This window comes from Nycticebus coucang, chromosome 3 (assembly GCF_027406575.1).
Source record: "Nycticebus coucang isolate mNycCou1 chromosome 3, mNycCou1.pri, whole genome shotgun sequence".
NCBI lineage: Eukaryota > Metazoa > Chordata > Mammalia > Primates > Lorisidae > Nycticebus > Nycticebus coucang.
In genome coordinates, this window is record NC_069782.1 from 108,048,556 (window position 1) to 108,067,734 (window position 19,179).

At 39.8% G+C, this 19,179-nt stretch overlaps 1 protein-coding gene across 2 annotated transcripts; it reads left to right on the forward strand.

The window, feature by feature from the left end:
• Positions 1 to 2,898: 2,898 nt before the first annotated feature.
• MRLN (myoregulin) lies at positions 2,899 to 19,019 on the forward strand. Of its 2 annotated transcripts, XM_053584992.1 has the most exons (4): positions 2,912 to 3,007; positions 9,277 to 9,382; positions 16,221 to 16,332; positions 18,793 to 19,019. In XM_053584992.1, exons 3-4 carry the CDS (start codon positions 16,254 to 16,256, stop codon positions 18,951 to 18,953), a joined length of 240 nt encoding a protein of 79 aa, XP_053440967.1. In that variant the 5' UTR covers positions 2,912 to 3,007; positions 9,277 to 9,382; positions 16,221 to 16,253; the 3' UTR covers positions 18,954 to 19,019. The 2 variants fall into 2 exon arrangements, with proteins under 2 accessions (XP_053440968.1, XP_053440967.1); XM_053584993.1 differs by lacking the exon at positions 9,277 to 9,382 and having other exon boundaries at positions 2,899 to 3,007.
• The last annotated feature ends 160 nt before the right edge of the window (positions 19,020 to 19,179 follow it).

Here is a 19,179-nt window from a genome sequence, read left to right on the forward strand (position 1 = left end):
GTGCAACTTTTTAATGTGGCAAAATATGTAGATCCCTAAAATTATGCTCAGTAATTAATATTTCAGTAGTTTATTTTATGAGAAATCATCTAGATATTTAATGGATATCCATTAATTAATCTAGCATCAGTCTTAAGTTACTAAAAGAACTTAAAGACTATCTTTCAGCTGGCATACTACAAAGCATAATTACTATTAAAGCGAAATTTATCAGAATGATTGAATTTGGTTAAACACAAATCTCCAGTTTTCATCAATATCTGAGGAATGTTAATGCCACATTATCAAATTAGTAATCCCATGTAAGTCCAGGAAGAACATGCCAAAATAGAATACAGAGGTTTGCTTGTATTACATTTAATTCACATATTTCAGAAGACAGCTCTTTTTATTAAACAACAATGTTAAACTAGTCTTATTTTCTAAAGAGTTGCCTAAATTTGGGGAACTTGAATTATTAAAGCCTTTGGGTTAGTTCTTATAAGACTATTTTTAAAAATTACTAGAAATGCAATTTTACCATGAACAGCAGACATGTATTATCTCAGTTCTGGAGGCTAGAAGTCTAAAATCAAGGTGCCATCAAGGCCATCCTCTCTCTGAAGGCCCTCGGAGAAGATCCCTCCTTGCCTCCTCTCCCTAGCAAGGTTGCCCCCAGACCTTGGTGTTCCTTGGCTTGTAGACACATCACTCCAATATCTGTTTCCACATAGAGTTCTTCTTGTATGTCTCTGTGTCCAAATTTATGTCTTATAAGGACTCAGGTCACTAGATTAGGGCCTATGCTAATCAACATGACATTATCTTAGCTCAATTACATCGGCAAGGCTCTATTTCCAAAGTTCACATTCCCAAGTACTGAGGATTATCTTTTTAGGAGACACAATTCGACTCCAAACAGCTTATAAACAAGTGGTAGACTTAGGGTTCAGAATACTCCCCAGTCCTCAGTGGAACTGGGTGTTTGTGCCTCAGGCACTGATAAAGATGACCCTCTGGAAATGTAGTGAGAGAAGATTAGAATATCTATTTCTCTTAAAATTTCCTCTTTTAAAATTTTGTTTGCATTTTATGATGTAAATAACATATTTACAATAGTACATGAACATGTTCTATCACTAAAGATACATAGTCAATGGATGCTCAAAAGTTTAAAAGTAACTAGCGTGGAAAAGAAAATACTGAAGTTCCTAAATCTACTCTACTTCTCACCCATCTATGAAACTGGTGATCACTGGTTTATTAGTTTCTCTTTTTAACCATCATAACACTATCATAACACTCTACTGTTTGAGGTTTGTAGTGACGTGTCCACCCCCACCCACCATAGGGTTCAGTTGAAAAAGGGTTTAGTTTGAAAATAGGACAGTTACCAGGCCTAAGCCAGAGTGACAGGCAGAAGGAGCCTTAAGAATGAAGCATACAGTTGGGCACAGTGGCTCACGCCTGTAATCCCAGCACTCTGGGAGGCTCGATCACCTGAGCTCAGGAGTTCAAGACCAGCCTGAGCAAGAGCAAGACCCCCTCGCTAATAAAAATAGAAAAATTAGCCAGGTGTCGTAACAGGCAACTGTAGTCCCAGCTACTTGGGAGGCTGAGGCAAGAGGATGGCTGGAGATCAAGAGTTTGAGGTGGTGTGAGCTGTGATGATGCCACGACACTCAATCCAGGATGACAGAGTAAGATTCTCTCTCAAAAAAAAAGAAGAAGAAAAGGAAAGAGTCAAATAATCTTCATATTTCAAAAACTTGTGTCTAATTGTCAGTTTTCTTTTAATACTTTAGACAGAGGCCAGATGTCATTTATGTCTACAGAGACGTTGTTCATGGTCTAAACAATTTGACATCTGTTATGATGGGGAGGGGAGGCAGAGGCATGGAATTTTTTTGAAATACACCTTTTCAAAAGAGAAGAGCCACTACAAACCAAGGACCAGGTCATGAATATACCTGCCTTCTTACGACGTCACTTCTACAGATTTTCTTTTATGTATGATATAATCCCAACATCCACCTCTCAAATGCCACGCATGCCTCTGCTTTTCCAGGAATTGTTTTGGGGTCCTTAAGGGTAGGAAACTGATATGCTCACAGGTAAACAAACTTCAAAAAATTGATAGTGTATGTTTGAAAATCCATTTCTTTTTTTGCTCTTTTTTTTTTTTTTGTGATTTTTTGGCCGGGGCTGGGTTTGAACCCGCCACCTCCAGCATATGGGACCGGTGCCCTACTCCTTGAACCACAGGCGCCGCCCGAAAATCCATTTCTTGATATATATTTTTTTTTTTTGTAGAGACAGAGTCTCACTTTATGGCCCTCAGTAGAGTGCCGTGGCCTCACACAGCTCACAGCAACCTCCAACTCCTGGGCTTAAGCGATTCTCTTGCCTCGGCCTCCCGAGTAGCTGGGACTACAGGCGCCCGCCACAACGCCCGGCTATTTTTTGGTTGCAGTTTGGCCAGGGCCGGGTTTGAACTGGCCATCCTCGGTATATGGGGCCGGTGCCCTATGGACTGAGCCACAGGCGCCGCCCCATTTCTTGATATTTTTAAAAACAGAGAGAAATTAGGATAAACAAGGTAAAGTGTACAAATTTGAAAAGATATTCAGTTGTTCATGGAGAATAATTGTTCAGAAGAGTCGAGGATAGGATAACATTAAATAAATCATGGCTTTCTTTAACATTAAGGATATTTTTCTTGGTTGTTTAACTTTTTGAACACTTGCCATGAGGGTCTATTGACTGGGGAGGAATTGATCCCCTTCTCCTGGGTTATTTAAGCTCCTGTGGGTATAAGTATATTTTTGTTATAATGTACCTGTGTCTGTCAATTACTGTCCACTTGCCTCCTCCTGTGACATTCTGGCTCATGTTTCTTCATAAAGCTGTAAGCCAGTTATTAATAACAGACTAGCGAGCCTCCTGATCCAACAAGAGCATATGGTGTTTTTCACACAAGAGAGACCATTCCCTTGACTTCGAACTTCACTTATTGAACCCCTGAACAGTAAGTGTTATTTGTTTTTTTTTTTTTTAATGTAACAGTTTAAAATGTTGATGTAGGGGAACAGTTTAATGTGACTCTTGTTTGCTTCTGGTAGAGGGAGAATATAGCAGATTAAAACACAGTACAGTTCACAAAGCCTATTTCTTATTCTCTGCATTTGGACATTGCTCCAACCTTATAAGACTAATTATGAGACAGGTTAATGGATTAGGTTTTCACTCTTTTTATTTCCTTTTGACTAAAGGCAGAAAGAGAAGCAAAGGATTAATTATATATATATATATATCAATTACACCAGAAGCTCTGTAAGTTAACCCCCGAGGGACTGTAACAAACTGGTCGACACATGGAAGTGGTCAATATAAGGATCGAGGCCTCCTCTTCTGATATGTACATGTGGTGCATGTCTGAGCTATGAAAATTCATTCAACTTAAGGAGGTGGCCAATGTAGGGAGATGGTCAACTATGGATGTCCCGCTGTATTTGACCAAACCTTGTAATTGTGGCTTGATACTCCCATCTCCTTGTGTTTCCTTTCCTATTAGAATTTCAGTGATTTCAAAGAGAATTTTTGCATATGGGAATTATACATGTGCAGGAGGGACAGGATACCCAGGCCCTTGTTTGTTTGTTTAATCTTGTTCAGGTTTGGATCAGAGAGGGCACCCTTCTAGTTTCATGGATTCATTGCTTCCTTGTTCTTTAGCCAAAGCCTTTGTCTTTGCAACTTTCTTTATAATGGTTGCCTCTGCAAGTCCTACAAAGTAGGTCACTGTGTTTTCTGTCTGGAAAAGGAGGACCCTGAAGCCCAGAAAGGCATATCCCTGCTTGGTCCTAGTGAGCAGAGCTGACACCTAACACTGCAAACCACCCACCCCCCACCCCACCCCCCCTGTTTTTTTTGCAGTTTTGGCCAGGGCCGGACTTGAACACGCTGCGCCCAGTATATGGGGCCCTACTCCTTGAGCCATGGGCACTACCCCACTGCAACCCCTTTTTAGGACCAGAGGCTAATACAGCATTCTGCTTTGGTTACATATGTTCACTTCCTGAGCATGTGCACCAGCCTTCTAAATCAAATATGTAAGAGGGGCATTGCAGTGAGTTGGAAGAAGGCAAGTGCAGGCCTGGTGTTGAGCCCTGGCTCAGACCAGCTTACTTGTTCCCTGAAGCAAGTATCCACCCACTCTGAGCTGAGGGTTCATTGAGAAGTGAGAATCATAACCCGTTTTATAGGGCAGTGGGGTTTACTTATAATAATATAAGTGGCCAAGCATAGTGACAGTTAATATAACATTATTTATAAATCCCTTCTTCCAATTTTTCCTGAATCTTCCCACTCATCTCTTACTTGTCTCAAATTCAAATTCAGAGCCTCCAAATGTGGTCTTTCATGGGAAACATTAATTTAAACCATAGAAGACACAATGTCAGACTTTCGTTGCTTTTAATAACTTTATTTTTAGGATAGTATAAGCTGTGCAAATCCCGAGGACGAGTGGATTGGAGGATGGTATGTTGTAAGCAACTCAGCTTACAGCTGAAGGCTATAGCTAAGGTCACTGATGATGAGGAACCTCCAAAAACAATTTCAAAACAGAAGCTATTATTCTCATAAACTTACCTGCTCTGTTAAAACAGGTATTCTAAAATTTTTCTTTTTGTTATGGGCTGCAATGTTTGCAAAGGGCTATTTTCCACTCTTGTTACATTAGAGTTGATTCTATCTAGTCTGGATAAGACAGAGAGGAGGGCTGCCTCAGTAACTGCGTTCCCAGTGGTGCCTTGTAACTCAGGAGATAGGATGAGATGTTTGTTTTCCTCTATGAGCTTTCATTCTGCAAATTTGCATTTAGTTCCTACTGTCAGCAAAACACAGTAGCTTAGCAAGAGGTTGATAAGCTCTTAATGCAGCCTGAGAAAGATGTCAGTTTGTGAGTAACTGACTAAAGAAGGGGCTTGCACATGATTCAGTTCTTCACTGACTGAGCAATGACCTTGTGAGACACAGAAGAGCAATGCCTTAAAGTTGTACCTCGTTTCCCCTGCCCCAGAAATTACTGAGCACTTCAATGCTGTAGATAACCATTTCTGCTCTAACAGTGGTTAAAGTCTTTCATTTAAACTTGAAATTTCATTATTCTCTCAGCTAAACTTGACTCCAAAAGAACATTCAGCTGGCTATAGAAATAAAATCTGTACTTAAAATATAAAAACTTGCCACCAGGACATACACGGAGAGGAATGTTGTATGTCATAGGCCGAGCAGGCAGTTTGAAAGGTTTTGCCAAAATGTGTATGAAAATTCAAACAAGTCCAGAAATTCTTCACTCCCTTTCAATCCTCATCCCCAAATAGGGAAATGGCACTTGTTTAGATATCTGTTATACACTTGTTAGTTATCTGTTCTACAGATTAAAAAAAAAAAAAAATTGCAAATCTAACCAGCAAAGCCCCTCAGTCCCTTACCTGCTTCTTACACCACTGAAAGGGTGAGTGTTGGAGGGCAGTGCTGTGTCGAGGATCCCAGAGTAAACCTCACACGGGCCAGGGCCGGGACATTTCTTCTGGCCTTGTAAGAATGCATTACAGCTGTGATTCATGGAACCGGATGGCAGACTTGGCAAGAAGGTTGATCCCATTTTGATTATCCTGGTTCTAGAATATTTCTTAATTTTTAAATTCCCATAATGGAGTAATTTATGCATGATCTCTATGGGGCAGGAATGTGGCAGGTGGAGATCTGAGCCTTCACAAGCCCTGGTAGTAGAGATGATTAAGAAAACACATTTGTTCCTATGTAGAAAAACTATTCATTTTAGGGCCAGAATATTCACTTCAAATATTTAAGGTATGGCCATCAGTGGCTTGGGAAGGTCAGTACAGGATGGGTATTAACATACAAACAAAGCATGAGAAATGCAGAGAGAGGAGAGATGCAGTGGCTCCTGACAGGGCTGGTGGCCCCCTTGTCCCCAGGGCCTGTGGGTGATCCAGTGGACACTCAGGAGTGCTCTTGGCGAGCTGCCCATGTGTCATGTGTCTGTCTCAACCTCTCAGAACTGCAACTTCCCAGGGCTTTCCTTCACTCATGCTCTCTCTCTCTCTTTTTTTAAATTTTAGAGATAAGGTCTCACCTTGGGCCAGAGTGCGGTGTGACCCTATCATAGCTCACTATAACCTTGAATGCCTGGGCTCAATCGATCTTCCTGCCCCAGCCTCCTGAGTTTAGCTGGGTGTACAGGCACGCACCACCATGCCCGGCTAATTTTTAATTGCTTTGTGTAGACAAAGTCTTGCTATGTTGCCCAGCCTGATCTTAAATTCCTGGCCTCAAGCAATCCTCCCACCTCAGCTTCCCAAAATGCTAGGATTACAGGCCTGAGCCATGGTGCTTGGCTGCTGTCCCACTCGTAAGGGTATCATTTGTTTCCTCTTAGCTATCTTAGCCACCTCATCCCACTTCACCATGGTTGGACTGCAGGGAGTCGGCCGTCTTTCTAAATCTGCTGCTTCATCTCAGTAACCACTATTTATCCAGGGTCAGGCAGCATGCTGGGCTCTTGGCTTACATTTTTATCAGTCCTGCAATATTGCAGGAGCTAAGGGTAAGAGCTTTGGAGCCAAACAGATCTCCTTTCAAATTCCAGGTCATCTCTTGCTAAATGTGTGACCTTGGACAGCTTACTCAACCTCTCTGTGCTCCGGTCTCTCTGACTAAGGAAATAGTGGTCCTAATAGTTCACCTCATAAAGTCTGATGAGATTAAAATCAAAGTGTGTGTGTGTGTGGGGGGGGGCAGGCACATAACTTTAGTTATGAATAAAATACTGTCATCTCTGCTCTCCAGACGAGGTAGCATCTGAGGTTAAGTGCCTGGTCCAAAGCAACAGAGTTAATACCAACCAGAGCCAAGACCTCAATCCAGTTCCATCTGGTTTAAATCCTATACCCTCTCCTCACTCCACCTTACTGACTGACCATCTGTGACAAAACACATTTTTGTTTTCAGTCAAAGTCCAGTATGTCAAGTTCTTTGCCTTGTGATCCTAACCTGCTAAATTTTTCAGTTTTCACTTGTGATTTACTTTATTCTGGACTCTCTGGTCTTACATGGGCCTGAATCAAAGATGTTGGCAAGTGATGAAGGCAGAATCTCTCCAGAGAGACTCGTCTGGTGAAACACAGAATCCATTTAATCATAAACGTCAGAAAATTGCCCAGGCAACTGTGGGACTAGCTCTGGGAAAAAGTAACTGTGTGACATCAGACAAGTCTCTGTCCTTCTCTGGGTCTTGTTTGTCAAATGAGAAATTTGGGAAAGCTCGCATATCTTTTCCAGTACTAATATTTCTTTAATACTTCAAACCTTTCACTACTATCGTGTTTCTTAGCTGAAAAGAGAAAAATTTGCCTTGAAGTTATGTCTTAATCAGGAAGCCAAGTACAATAATCATGGCCGCAATCATTTAAATTAAAGTCAAATGCCATTAAAAAAATTAAAATACATGCTTTCTCTTGTACAAAGCTCATGTGATGGATAAATTAATTTCTCAGATATGTTAAATTCCCTTTCCCACATAATCCAACTTTGGGCAGAATCTAATGTGTCTTTAATTAATTCAGAAAATACAACTTGAAGTCAAATTTTAGAAACTTACAGAACACACAAAATTCATTTACCATTGAATATGCCTGGGTTTTCAGTTAACTCCCAGTTGACTCAAATTTGAGGAGTTTGGTGAAGGCAACTCTGTATTGTCCTGTAGAAACAGTAGCCATCCCAACAGGATACTCTTATTCCCAAACACTGTAGGTCCTGTGCCAAATTTGTGTTGCCTTTTGACACCTTGACTTAGTTCCCTAATTACAAGCAAAAAACAAAACAAAACAAAAGCAACCACAAGGCATAATTCCCATACGATTTCTCAAGTTTCTAAAAGACAAATTTATTAAACATCAACTTTCTGGGAAACAGCAACTTTTTCCATATGGAGACAAATTGGGAATATCCCACTTTGCGATTTTATTTTTTTTAATTATTTGCTGGGAAAAGTAGAGGTAATATATGTGTTTCTCTTGGGTAATTGTCATTAGAACAAAATAAACTTTCAGTCTGCCAAGAAAGCTTCTACTTTAAGTGCAGTTAAGTCAATATTTTTTGTTTGATAACTAATTAGGGTCAGGGACTGTGAGACATTGGGATCTACCAGGAAAGATAAAGCCACCCCTGCTGCTTCTAGGAAGGCAGCAACTGTCTATGAGGTAGCCCCTGTAAACACCCATGATACAGTGGTGACCAGCAGTATGTTACAGATGGTGGGAGATACATTCAATCTGAGGAAGTCAGATCAGCTCACCGAAGCAGTAACATTGAGTCCAAAAGGACAAATAGGAGTTTGATAGTTTTGTATGAGTAGGGCTTAAAGAGAACCCTAGAAGAATGATTTATTTAAGGGGTATAGTCTATCAGGTAGTTTAAATGTTTACTTTCTAGACTCAAGTATTATTTCTTTTTTTTTTTTAAATTTAGACAGAGTCTCACTTTGTCACCCGCAATAGAGTGCTATAGCGTCATAGCTCACAGCAACCTCCAACTCTTAAGCTCAAGTAATTCTCTTGCCTTAGCCTCCCTAGTAGTTGGGACTACAGGTGCCTGCCACAATGCCTGGCTATTTTTTGTTGTTATTTTTGTTGTTTGTTTGTGTAGCAGGCCCTGGCTGGGTTCTAACTCATCAGTACCCAAGCATGTGGCTGGTGCCCTAACCACTGAGCTATGGACGCCCAGCCAACAAGTATTATTATTATTATTATTATTATTTTGGAGTGCTTAAATCAAATTTACAAGTATTATTTTTTAATTTAATTTTCACACTACCCTAAGAAGCAAGTATTGTTACCCCCACTTAGATGTGCTGACAGAGGCTCAGAGAGTTAATGTCACTTGCCCAAGATCTCATGCCCAGTGGCAGACCTGAGAGTCAAATCTAGTCAGTCTGATTCCAAGCCCATCTGTCAACTGCCATGTCCTGGAAGCATTCTCATTCAAGAGGTCAGGGGGGAGAAATGTGTCAGCTGTAAGGTGACCAGTGGTTAGCAAAAAACAGGAATGAAATATACAGAAAAAGATGATAAAAATAGATAACTCCTTCAGCTAACCATGTCCCTTACACAGTTGAGGGTGTAGTTGTGGTCTGGGGAATGCCTCCTTGACAAAGAACAGATGGTTTTGATGTGAATAAATTAACACCTTGTCATTGTATGGTAGGTTAACAGGACCAGAGGGGTAACTGAGACCCTCCATCTCATCGTTCCATGAGCAGTTTAAACATGTAGAAAAGGAGCCAGGACTGAAGAAGAGTGGCCATGAATAAGTACGTAGATGTTTCCATTCCAGTACAGCTAATTTCCATAGGAATATAGAGCTTTTCTAAAGTAACTTTTCACTTGAAAACATGAATAAAGCAGTATAGTTGGGAAAAGATGGGATTTGGAGACTGGCATCCCGGGTTAGTGTGTAGGCCCAGTGCAGCATGCTAAGCACCCTTCACCTCCTGGTAGTGACAGTCACGGCCCAGGACGTAATAGGTCTTTACTCAGTTGTTATTGTTTACTCAGGTGACTCACATCCTTTTCATTTGTGTATTCAGGGAACTTTTGTCATTATTATCTTAACTACTAGATATTGGTTGAAACAAGGAGTAGGGCTAGAAAATTCTGGTCAAAAAAAGAAAATATTTTTGAAATGTTTGACTCAGGGGTTTAAGACTATGAAAATTATTTTTCTTTTGATTGGAAAAGAGATGTTGCAAAGTATGTTCTGTTCTTTGTTTTGACTAAAATTGCACACCTAGTGAGGGGAAATGTTAGGGCTTGAGAGAAATGGAGAAAAGGCTAAGGTCCTAGGACTAGCAATACTTTTGTGTTTTGTTTTTGTTTTTACCAGGGGACTGAGCAATTTAGAAAATATACCTTTCTTATGATCCCAGAGATTAGATTTGACTTGGGAAACTATTTTTTAATATAAAGACAAGCAAGTAAAGGGCCTACTAACTGGTGGCAGAATGAAAAACAGATAATACAGTACAGTCCAGCTCCTAGGGACCAAGGTTACTGCTACTCTTCCTTGTCTAACTTGCTTGGTGGGATACCAGTACTCAAGGTGAGTAGCCAATTTGAATTAGATTATTTGCATCTAATTTTCTTTTTTTTGAGGCAAAGTCTCACTTTGTCGTCCTTGGTGAGTGCCGTGCCATCATAGCTCACATCCACCTCAAACTCTTAGGCTCAAGCAATCCTCTTGACTCAGTTTCTCGAGTACCTGGGAACCACCCACCACAATGCCCAACTATTTTTAGAGACCCAGTCTCACTCTTGCTCAGTCTGGTCTTGAACTCTTGACCTCAAGCAATTCACACTCCTCAGCCTCCCAGAGTGCTGGGATTACAGGCATGAGCCACTGTGCCCAGCAATTTGCATCTAAATTTTAATAGCATCAAAGAAAAAAAATAAAGATTTAAAACCTAGATAAGCCATATACCGAGGGTGGCGGGTTCAAACTCAACCCCGGCTGAACTGCAACCAAAAAATAGCCGGGCATTGTGGCGGGCGCCTGTAGTCCCAGCTACTCGGGAGGCTGAGGCAGGAGAATCGCGGAAGTCCAAGAGCTAGAGGTTGCTGTGAGTCCTGTGACATCATGGCACTCTACCGAAGGCAGTAAAGTGAGACTCTGTCTTTACAAAAAAAAAAAAAAAACTGGATGAGAATATCCATTCTAGTTTCAGTGTAATATTCTATAACGTAATAAATTAACTTCCAGTGACCTCTGGAAATGGGGAAGAGACACATTTAAATGGGAGGGAAAATTATTTTCAATCTTCTGAAGTTTTAATATAAAACATATTTGACCCAAAATAACCTGGAATGTTTTATATCAGAAATTGGAGGTCATGTCATTTTAGCTATAATTTTAAAACACTACATTTAAGATAAGGCGAAGGTCTTCAGATAGTCATATCCAAGAAATTGGGCATAGCTTTTAAAGTGTCCTAACTTGCTTAAAATTTATTTATCTTTTTTGGTACATGTTTTGTCAGATTGAAAAAAAAAACCAGGAAATATTTTCTTCCTAAAAATGGTTATCCCTCAAGAACAATGGTTCTCAACCTGTGGGTCTCAACCCCTTTGGGGGTTGAATGACCCTTTCACAGGGGTCTCCTAAATACATCCTGCATATCAGATATTTACATTACAATTCATAACAGTAGCAAAATTACAGTTATGAAGTAGCAACAAAAATAAATTTATGATTGGGGTCACCACAACATGAGAAACTATATTAAAGTGTTGCAGCATTAGGAAGGTTGAGAACCACTGCTCAAGAATGTCCCTTCAGGGTGGTGCCTGTGGCTCAAAGAGTAGGGCACTGGCCCCATATACCAGAGGTATTAGGTTCAAACCTGGCCCTGGCCAAAAACCGTAAAAAAAAAAAAAAAAAAAAAGAATGTCCCTTCAATTCTAAAGAAGAAAAACACTTACTACCATGATTGTAGCTAAGAACTAATAAGCAAAATGAGAATCAAAGCACCATGACAATCATAATTTTATTCCACCTTAAAATCTGGATGTGTAAATAAATTTTTCATGAGACAGGAAAAATGAAAAAGTGGCTCATGCCTGTAACCCTAGCACTCTAGGAGGCTGAGGCAAATGGATCACCTGAGTTCAGGAGTTGGAGACCAGCCTACGCAAGAGCAAGACCCCTGTCTCTACTAAAAATAGAAAAAACAAGTCAGGTATTGTGGTGGGCACCTGTAGTCGCAGCTACTCAGGAGGCTGAGGCAAGAGTATTGCTTGAGCTCAAGAGTTTGAGCTTGCTGTGAGCTCTGATGACATCATGGCACTCTACGCAGGGTGACACAATGAGACTCAGTCTCAAAAAAAAAAATGTTGTTGGATGATACAAATTGTGTCTTTTAAAGTGTCCTAACTTGCTTAAAATTTATTTATCTTTTTTTGAGACTGAGTCTGATTTTAGGTCTAGAAACAAATCAATCATCAAGGGGAAGAAACAAACAGGAACCACCACGCAGGTTCCTGTTTCTCACAAGCATTTCCAGTGAAACGGGAACATGTTCTCAAGTGGAACGGATCTGTCTCGTTTATCACATAAGTGACAGACTTTGATTGATAAATTAAATTTTACTTTTGTCCATATTTGTTGAAATGATTGGTTTGACAAAAATAAAATCGGTATAAATTACTTTTAAACGTACGGAGAAAGTGCCACGACTACTTTCTTCAGTTTTCCGAAGTTTGTGTGAAAGGCAATATCCTTTAAACAAAAGGATATGAGAAATGGAAATAAGGGAGAAAAATCACGCAAACTACTTCTTACCCGCTATAGCTTTACTGACATCTGTATGTCTCTTGCGTTATTTTAAATATTTCAATCACGGAGTCTAATGTACATACAGAAAAGCACTTCGAACTTGTGTGTATAGTTTAGCAAATAGTTCAAAAGCGATTGGCAATGTAACACTACCCAGGACAAGAAGTAAAACATCGCTGGAAGCTCCGGCCAATTTCTTTTTTACTTCTTACTAACCTCACCGCCGTTATGATTTTATGGTAGCCAATCCCTTTGTTTTCTTGATAAAATGTACCACCTAAACCATTGCCAACCATCTATGCACCCCTACACCACGCACTTAATTTTGTTTTTACTTTATCTAAATGGACTTACACTGTGTGTTTTCTTTTGGGCCTTGCTTTTTAAAATTCAACATGCTGTTCGTAAGATTTGCTCCTGCTTTTGTATAGAGCTGTAGTTGGATTTTTTTTATTGTATAATATTCTATTGTATGACTCTCTCACAATTTATCTATGCCCTAGTGGGCATTTGGATTGTTTCCAAGTTGAAGATATTACAAATAATGTCTGGCCATGTGTCCTGTGGGCAGGTAACCGTGCATTTCTTTAGGAGACACACCCAGGGTACAATGGATGACCGATCATAAGCATGAGTTGTATTCCTATCTAAATACTTCAACATCTTTTCCTATGTTGTTTTACTGTGATTTCATAGTTGTAATAACTATCATTTTAATGGATAAATAACATTCCATATGTAGCTGAATTATAGTTTGTTTAGTCTTTTGTCATTACTTCTAATGTTTTTTTCTGTAATAAAAATGGCACTGCTGATCTGATTAGTGGTTACATGCATATGGTTACTTTGTAAAAAACTCATTAGGCTTATGATTTATTCACATATGACCTATTACTCACTATTTTTTTTACTTTTCTATATGTACGATACATTTCTTTTCTTTCTTTTTTTTTTTTTTTTTTTGAGACAGAGTCTCAAGCTATTGCCCTGGGTACAGTGCATGGCATCATAGCTCACAGCAAACTCCAACTTGGGCTTAAGCAATCCTCTTGCCTCAGTTTTTCTATTTTTTTTTTTTTGGGACAGAGTCTCACTATGTCCCCCTCAGTAGAGTACTATGGCATTACAGCTCACAGCAACCTCAAACTGTTGGGCTTAAGTGATTCTCTTGCCTCAGCCACCTGAATAGCTGGGACTACAGGTGCCCACCACAACGCCAGGCACTTTTTTTTTTTTTTGGTGCAGTTATCATTGTTGTTTAGCTGGCCCGGGTGAGGTTCGAACTTGCCAATCTTGGTGCATGTAGCTGGTGCCGTAACCACTGGGCTACAGGCGCTGAGCCTGTATAATACATTTCATTCAAAAAAGCTTACCAGGGAAAAAAGATGTAGTGATGGAGTGGAGCAAGCAGACTGCAGTGAACACTTTTCAGCATAATGTCTTTATAAAAAGAATATTATTAGCAAATGTTACCTGAAGGAATATTTCAGGGATACATTTTGAGAAATGTGGCCTTAGATGATTTCATCGTTGTCTGAACAGCATAGACTGTTCTACACAAACCCGCATGGCATACCCTACTGCACACCTAGGCTGTACGGGTTAGCCTACTGCTCCTAGGATGCAAACCTATACAGCATGTTACTGTACTCAAAACTGCATACTATTGTAGCTCAATTATAAGTGTTTGTGATCTATCTAGACATAGTACAGTAAAAACACAGTTGAAAAGATCAAAAATGGTACACCTGTGTAGGGCACATACATGGGGGGGGGGCCTGCAGGACTGGAAGTTGCTCTGAGTGAGTGAATAGTGAGTGAATGTGAAAACTTAGGATATTACTATACACTAATATAGATTTTATGAGCACTATACACTTAGGCTATACTAAATTTATAAAAAGAAATTTCTTGCTTTGATAATAATTAACTTTAGCATACTGTAAATTTAATTTTTTGATTCTTTTGTAATAATAATTTAAAACACAAACATGTTATAGAGCTCTACACAAATATCTTCTTTCTTTATATCTTTAGTCTATAAGCTTTTTGCTGTTTTTTAAATGTTTTCTTTTTTTTTTTTTTTCTGAGACAAAGCCTGAAGCTTTCACCCTGAGTAGAGTGTTGCGGCATCACAGCTCACAGCAACCTCCAACTCCTGGGCTTAAGTGATTATCTTGCCTCAGCCTCCCAAGTAGCTGGGACTACAGGTGCCCACCACAACGCCCGGCTATTTTTTGGTTGTAGTTGTCATTGTTGTTTGGCAGGCCTGGCCTGGATTCAAACCCACCAGCTCTGGTGTATGTGCCTGGTGCCTTAGCCACTTGAGCTACAGGCGCCGAGCCTTTTTTTTTTTTTAAGTTTTCTGTTAGAAACAAAGACGTACACACACACACACACATTATCCTAGGCCTACACAGGTCAGGATATCAATGCTGCTGTCTTCTACCTCCAAGTTATTTCCCCCTGGAAGGTCTTCAGGGTCAGTAACAGACATGGAGTTGTCACCTCCCTTGATAACCATGCCTTCTTCTAGAATACCTCCTAAAAGACCTGCCTGAGGCTGTTAGACAATTAACTTTTTTTAATAAGTAGGAGGAGTGCACTCTAAAATAATGACAAAAAGTATAGTAGAATAAATACATAAAGCAGTATCGTAGTCATTTATTATCATTACGAAGTATTAGGTAGTGGGCGTAATTGTACGTGCTGTACTTTTATACAGCTAGCAGAGCAATCGGTTCTTTGACGCCAGCATCACCACAAACATGGAGTAATGCATTGTGCTGTGACATTAGGTTGGTTATCACTAGAGGACTGGAATTTTTCAGCTTTGTTACAATTTCATGAGACCACCATTACTCCCTTATTGACCAAAATGTCATTGTGTGGCACAGGATATAGAAGCCATATTTTATGCCTGGTTTTTTATAATAAATTTACACCTTCATTTTCTAATTCATTTGTAAAAGGGATACAAAATCTTAAAACTTACAAAAGAGTTGGTCCTCTGTATCCATGGGTTCTATGTCCGACTGCAGATTGAAAATATATAGAAAAAAATTTTTTGTACTAAACATGTAAAGCCTTTTTTTTTCATGTCATTATTCCCTAAACAATACAGCATAGCAACTATTTACACAGGATTAATACCAGGGGTTATAAGTAGTCTAGAGAGGGTCTGAAGTGTACAAGAGGATGTATGTAGCTTATATGCAAATACTATGCTATCTTATACCAGGGTCTTGAGTATCTATGGATTTTGATATCTGTGGGGAGTCTTGGACCAAATTCCCTATAGCTATAAAGGGGTGACTGTACTTCAAACATAGATGTACAAACTCATGAGTTAGGATCTCTTATATAGAGAAGTTTCTTTGTTTTTTTTTTTTTTTTGCAGTTTTTGGCCAGGGCTGGGTTTGAACCCACCACCTCCAGCATGTGGGGCCAGCACCCTTTGAGCCACAGGCACGGCCCTCTTTATTTGTTTTTTCTGGTGGTAGTGATTGTTATACCACAAAGATATGGTAGCATATGTATAAAACAATTTTTAGAGAATTATTTCTTTAAAAAGTGTGGCGAGTGTTTGCCCTGCCAGGAAAAGCCTAGACTTGGGCTTCATCTTTCTGTTAAATGTTCAGTTATACAATTCTGTGATAAATAGAAATAAGAATGTCAGATTTTCCAAAGTCCACTCTTTGACATTTCCTTCCTGTCTTCTTTTGAAAACAGTCCTAGACTTTTCCATGTAAGCTCCCTGCCCCTCCACTTCCTACACTGTCTCACCATTCAATAAAACCTTTTCATGTGCTTTGACACAGGAGCCAAGGTTGCTACGAGACCGCCTGTGCTGAATGCACTTTGTCCTACCAAGGGCAGACCCAGAGAAAACTGAGGAGCGGTGTTACCTGCCACTACCTGGGATAAATTCAGGTGAGAAATGCGTCTCTACTCACTCCTCAAACCACATCAATTGTCTAGTCTCCCCTTCACTTATTTCAGCCTCTCTCACTGTTTTCTGAGGAGTTGCAGGTACCTTGGGGGCAGAGACTGAAGAAACACAAGCTGGAGGCTGAGGCTACAGGAGAGAAGGAAAATTACTTTGCAAACCCATGTATTATTCTCACCCTTTGTTACTGAAACACAGACAGAAGGAATTGTTAAATGTTGGGGAAATGCTAGGTGTTTATTTTGACGATGACTGCTGTGTAATTTGGGCTGAGTCAGTCCCTCCTCTAGGAATAGAGCAAATGATTACACAAATTGATCAAGATTGCTCAAAGCGGCTCAGTGCCTGTGGCTAAGACACCAGCCACATACACCTGAACTGGTGGGTTCGAATCCAGCCCAGGCCTGCCAAACAACAATGATGGCTGCAACCAAAAAATAACCAGGCATTGTGGTGGGCGCCTGTGGTCCCAGCTACTTGGGAGGCTGAGGCAAGAGAATCGCTTCAGCCCAGGAGTTGGAGGTTGCTGTGAGCAGTGATGCTACAGCACTCTACCCAGGACAACAGCTTGAGGCTCTGTCTCAAAAAAAAAAAGATTGCTCAAAGTGGGAGACGGCAACACTAGCAAAATATTCATCTCTCTTTCCTTCTCTTTTTCTCCTCCTCTTGTAAAGCTCAACCTGCATTTTTCCACCTTTTTTTTTTTTAAGATGTGGATGTTCATTTTAACTTGAGTGTATATGAGGAACTTTGCTGTAAGGCTTGGAAAGCCATTTATTTGCCTTTGCACTCCCTGTGAAAGGGATTGAGAACTGTTCTAAACTCCTTACATGACAGATGGTTACTAAAATCTTCTGACAATGTGGAAACAGACCACGAATTAATACCTTCTAAAATTCCAGCTTATTATAGTGTGTGTGTTAAAAGTTTTATCAGCACAGATGTGGAAGAAATTAAATGTTTGATGTCATATCAAGGGATCAAACCATGAGAGGTTCTTGAAAAAAAGAAAAGGATTTTTTTGTTATTTATTTTATTTTATTATCACTCTGTTGCCCAGGTTAATGTGCCATAGTGTAAGCCCAGCTCATAGCACCTTCAAACTCCTGAGTTCAAGTGGTCCTACTGCCTCAGCCTCCCGACTAGCTGGGACTACGGGCTCCCACTGACTACTCAGCTAAGTAGAAATAAGGTCTTGCTCTTGCTCAGGCTGGCTTGGAACTCCTGAGCTTAAGTTGTTCTCCTACCTCAGCCTCCCAGAGTGCTAGAATTACAGATGTGAGCCACTTGCACCCAGCCTGTTGTCTATTTAAAAGAAAAATATTTATCCTTACTTGCTTATTTCCACATCTTCAAATTCTCTCTCTGTTAGCACCACCTGTGCAGATTAGAGGAATGGCAACTTCACTGATGCCATTTACGCTGATATAAATGACTGAAGACACTTCAATCATAAATTAACTTCTATTACGTTACATTACATAACATGAAAAGAAAATGGCCATTTTGAAAGTCCCTTGAGCTGTTTCTTTTAGAAAGAAAGGCAAAGTTTGGCATGTAGAAAAACCTGTGATTACGATACAAACTGGTCGTAAAGAATGGGAGAAAAATAATTTAATTCATTAGGAAGAAAAATATTTTATTTCATTGATTGCAGATAAGTACAGAATATTATTCCCTGGAAGATAAATCTTCATCACTATTTTTTTATAGTGGGTGGACATAAAGTTTGTGTGCAATTTAAAATTATAACTTTTTTTTTTTTTTTTGAGACAGAGTCTCGCTATGTTGCCTTGGGTAGAGTGCCGTGGCTTCGTAGCTCACAGCAACCTCAAACTCTTGGGCTTAAGCGATTCTCTTGCCTCAGCTTCCCAAGTACCTGGGACTACAGGTGCCCCCCATGATGCCCAGCTATTTTTTTGGTTGTAGTTGTCATTGTTGTTTGGCAGGCTCCGACTGGGTTGGAACCTGCCAGCTCCAGTGTATGTGGCTGGCACCCTAGCTGCTGAGCTACAGGATGCTGAGCCGAAAGTTACAACTATTTTTATTTATTTATTTATTTATTTATTTATTTATTTATTTATTTATTTAAGACAGAGTCTCATTCTGTCGCCCTCTGTCGAGTGTAATGGCGTCACAGCTCACAGCAACCTCTAACTTTTGGGCTTAAGCAATTCATTTGCCTCAGTCCCCTCAGCTCCACGACACCCAGCTATTTTTTGTTACAGTTGCCACTGCTGTTTTAGCTGGCTGGGGACAGGTTTGAACTTTCCACCCTCAGTATGTGGGGCCAGTGCCCTACCCACTGAGCCGCAGGAGCTGCCCCAATTACAACTATTTTAAATTGCACACAAACTTCATGTTCACCCTGTATTAGATTGAATCTAAAGAATCAAGATTATCAATGTGTTCATTTGAGGCTACTTTTCTTTTCTTTTTCCTAGGGAACAAGAGTACTCTGGATATGACTGGTAAAAACTGGATATTAATTTCCACCACTACTCCCAAAAGTCTGGAAGATGAAATTGTGGGAAGACTTCTAAAAATTTTGTTTGTGATCTTTGTTGACTTAATGTCTATTATGTATGTTGTTATAACTTCTTAGAAAGCTTTCTTTACTTTATATGCAAATTTCAAATTGAATTTCAGTGAATAAAAATTTGCATTTTAATATGTTGCATGATTTTAATTTGATGACATTGCCAATTTATTCTAGAAACCAACAGGACATTACAATAAAAACAACATTGTGTGTTGTTTCATACCTTATGGTTTACAAAACATTTGCATAAATTAAAATGGAAGTTTTTTTCCCAAAATATCTATGCTAC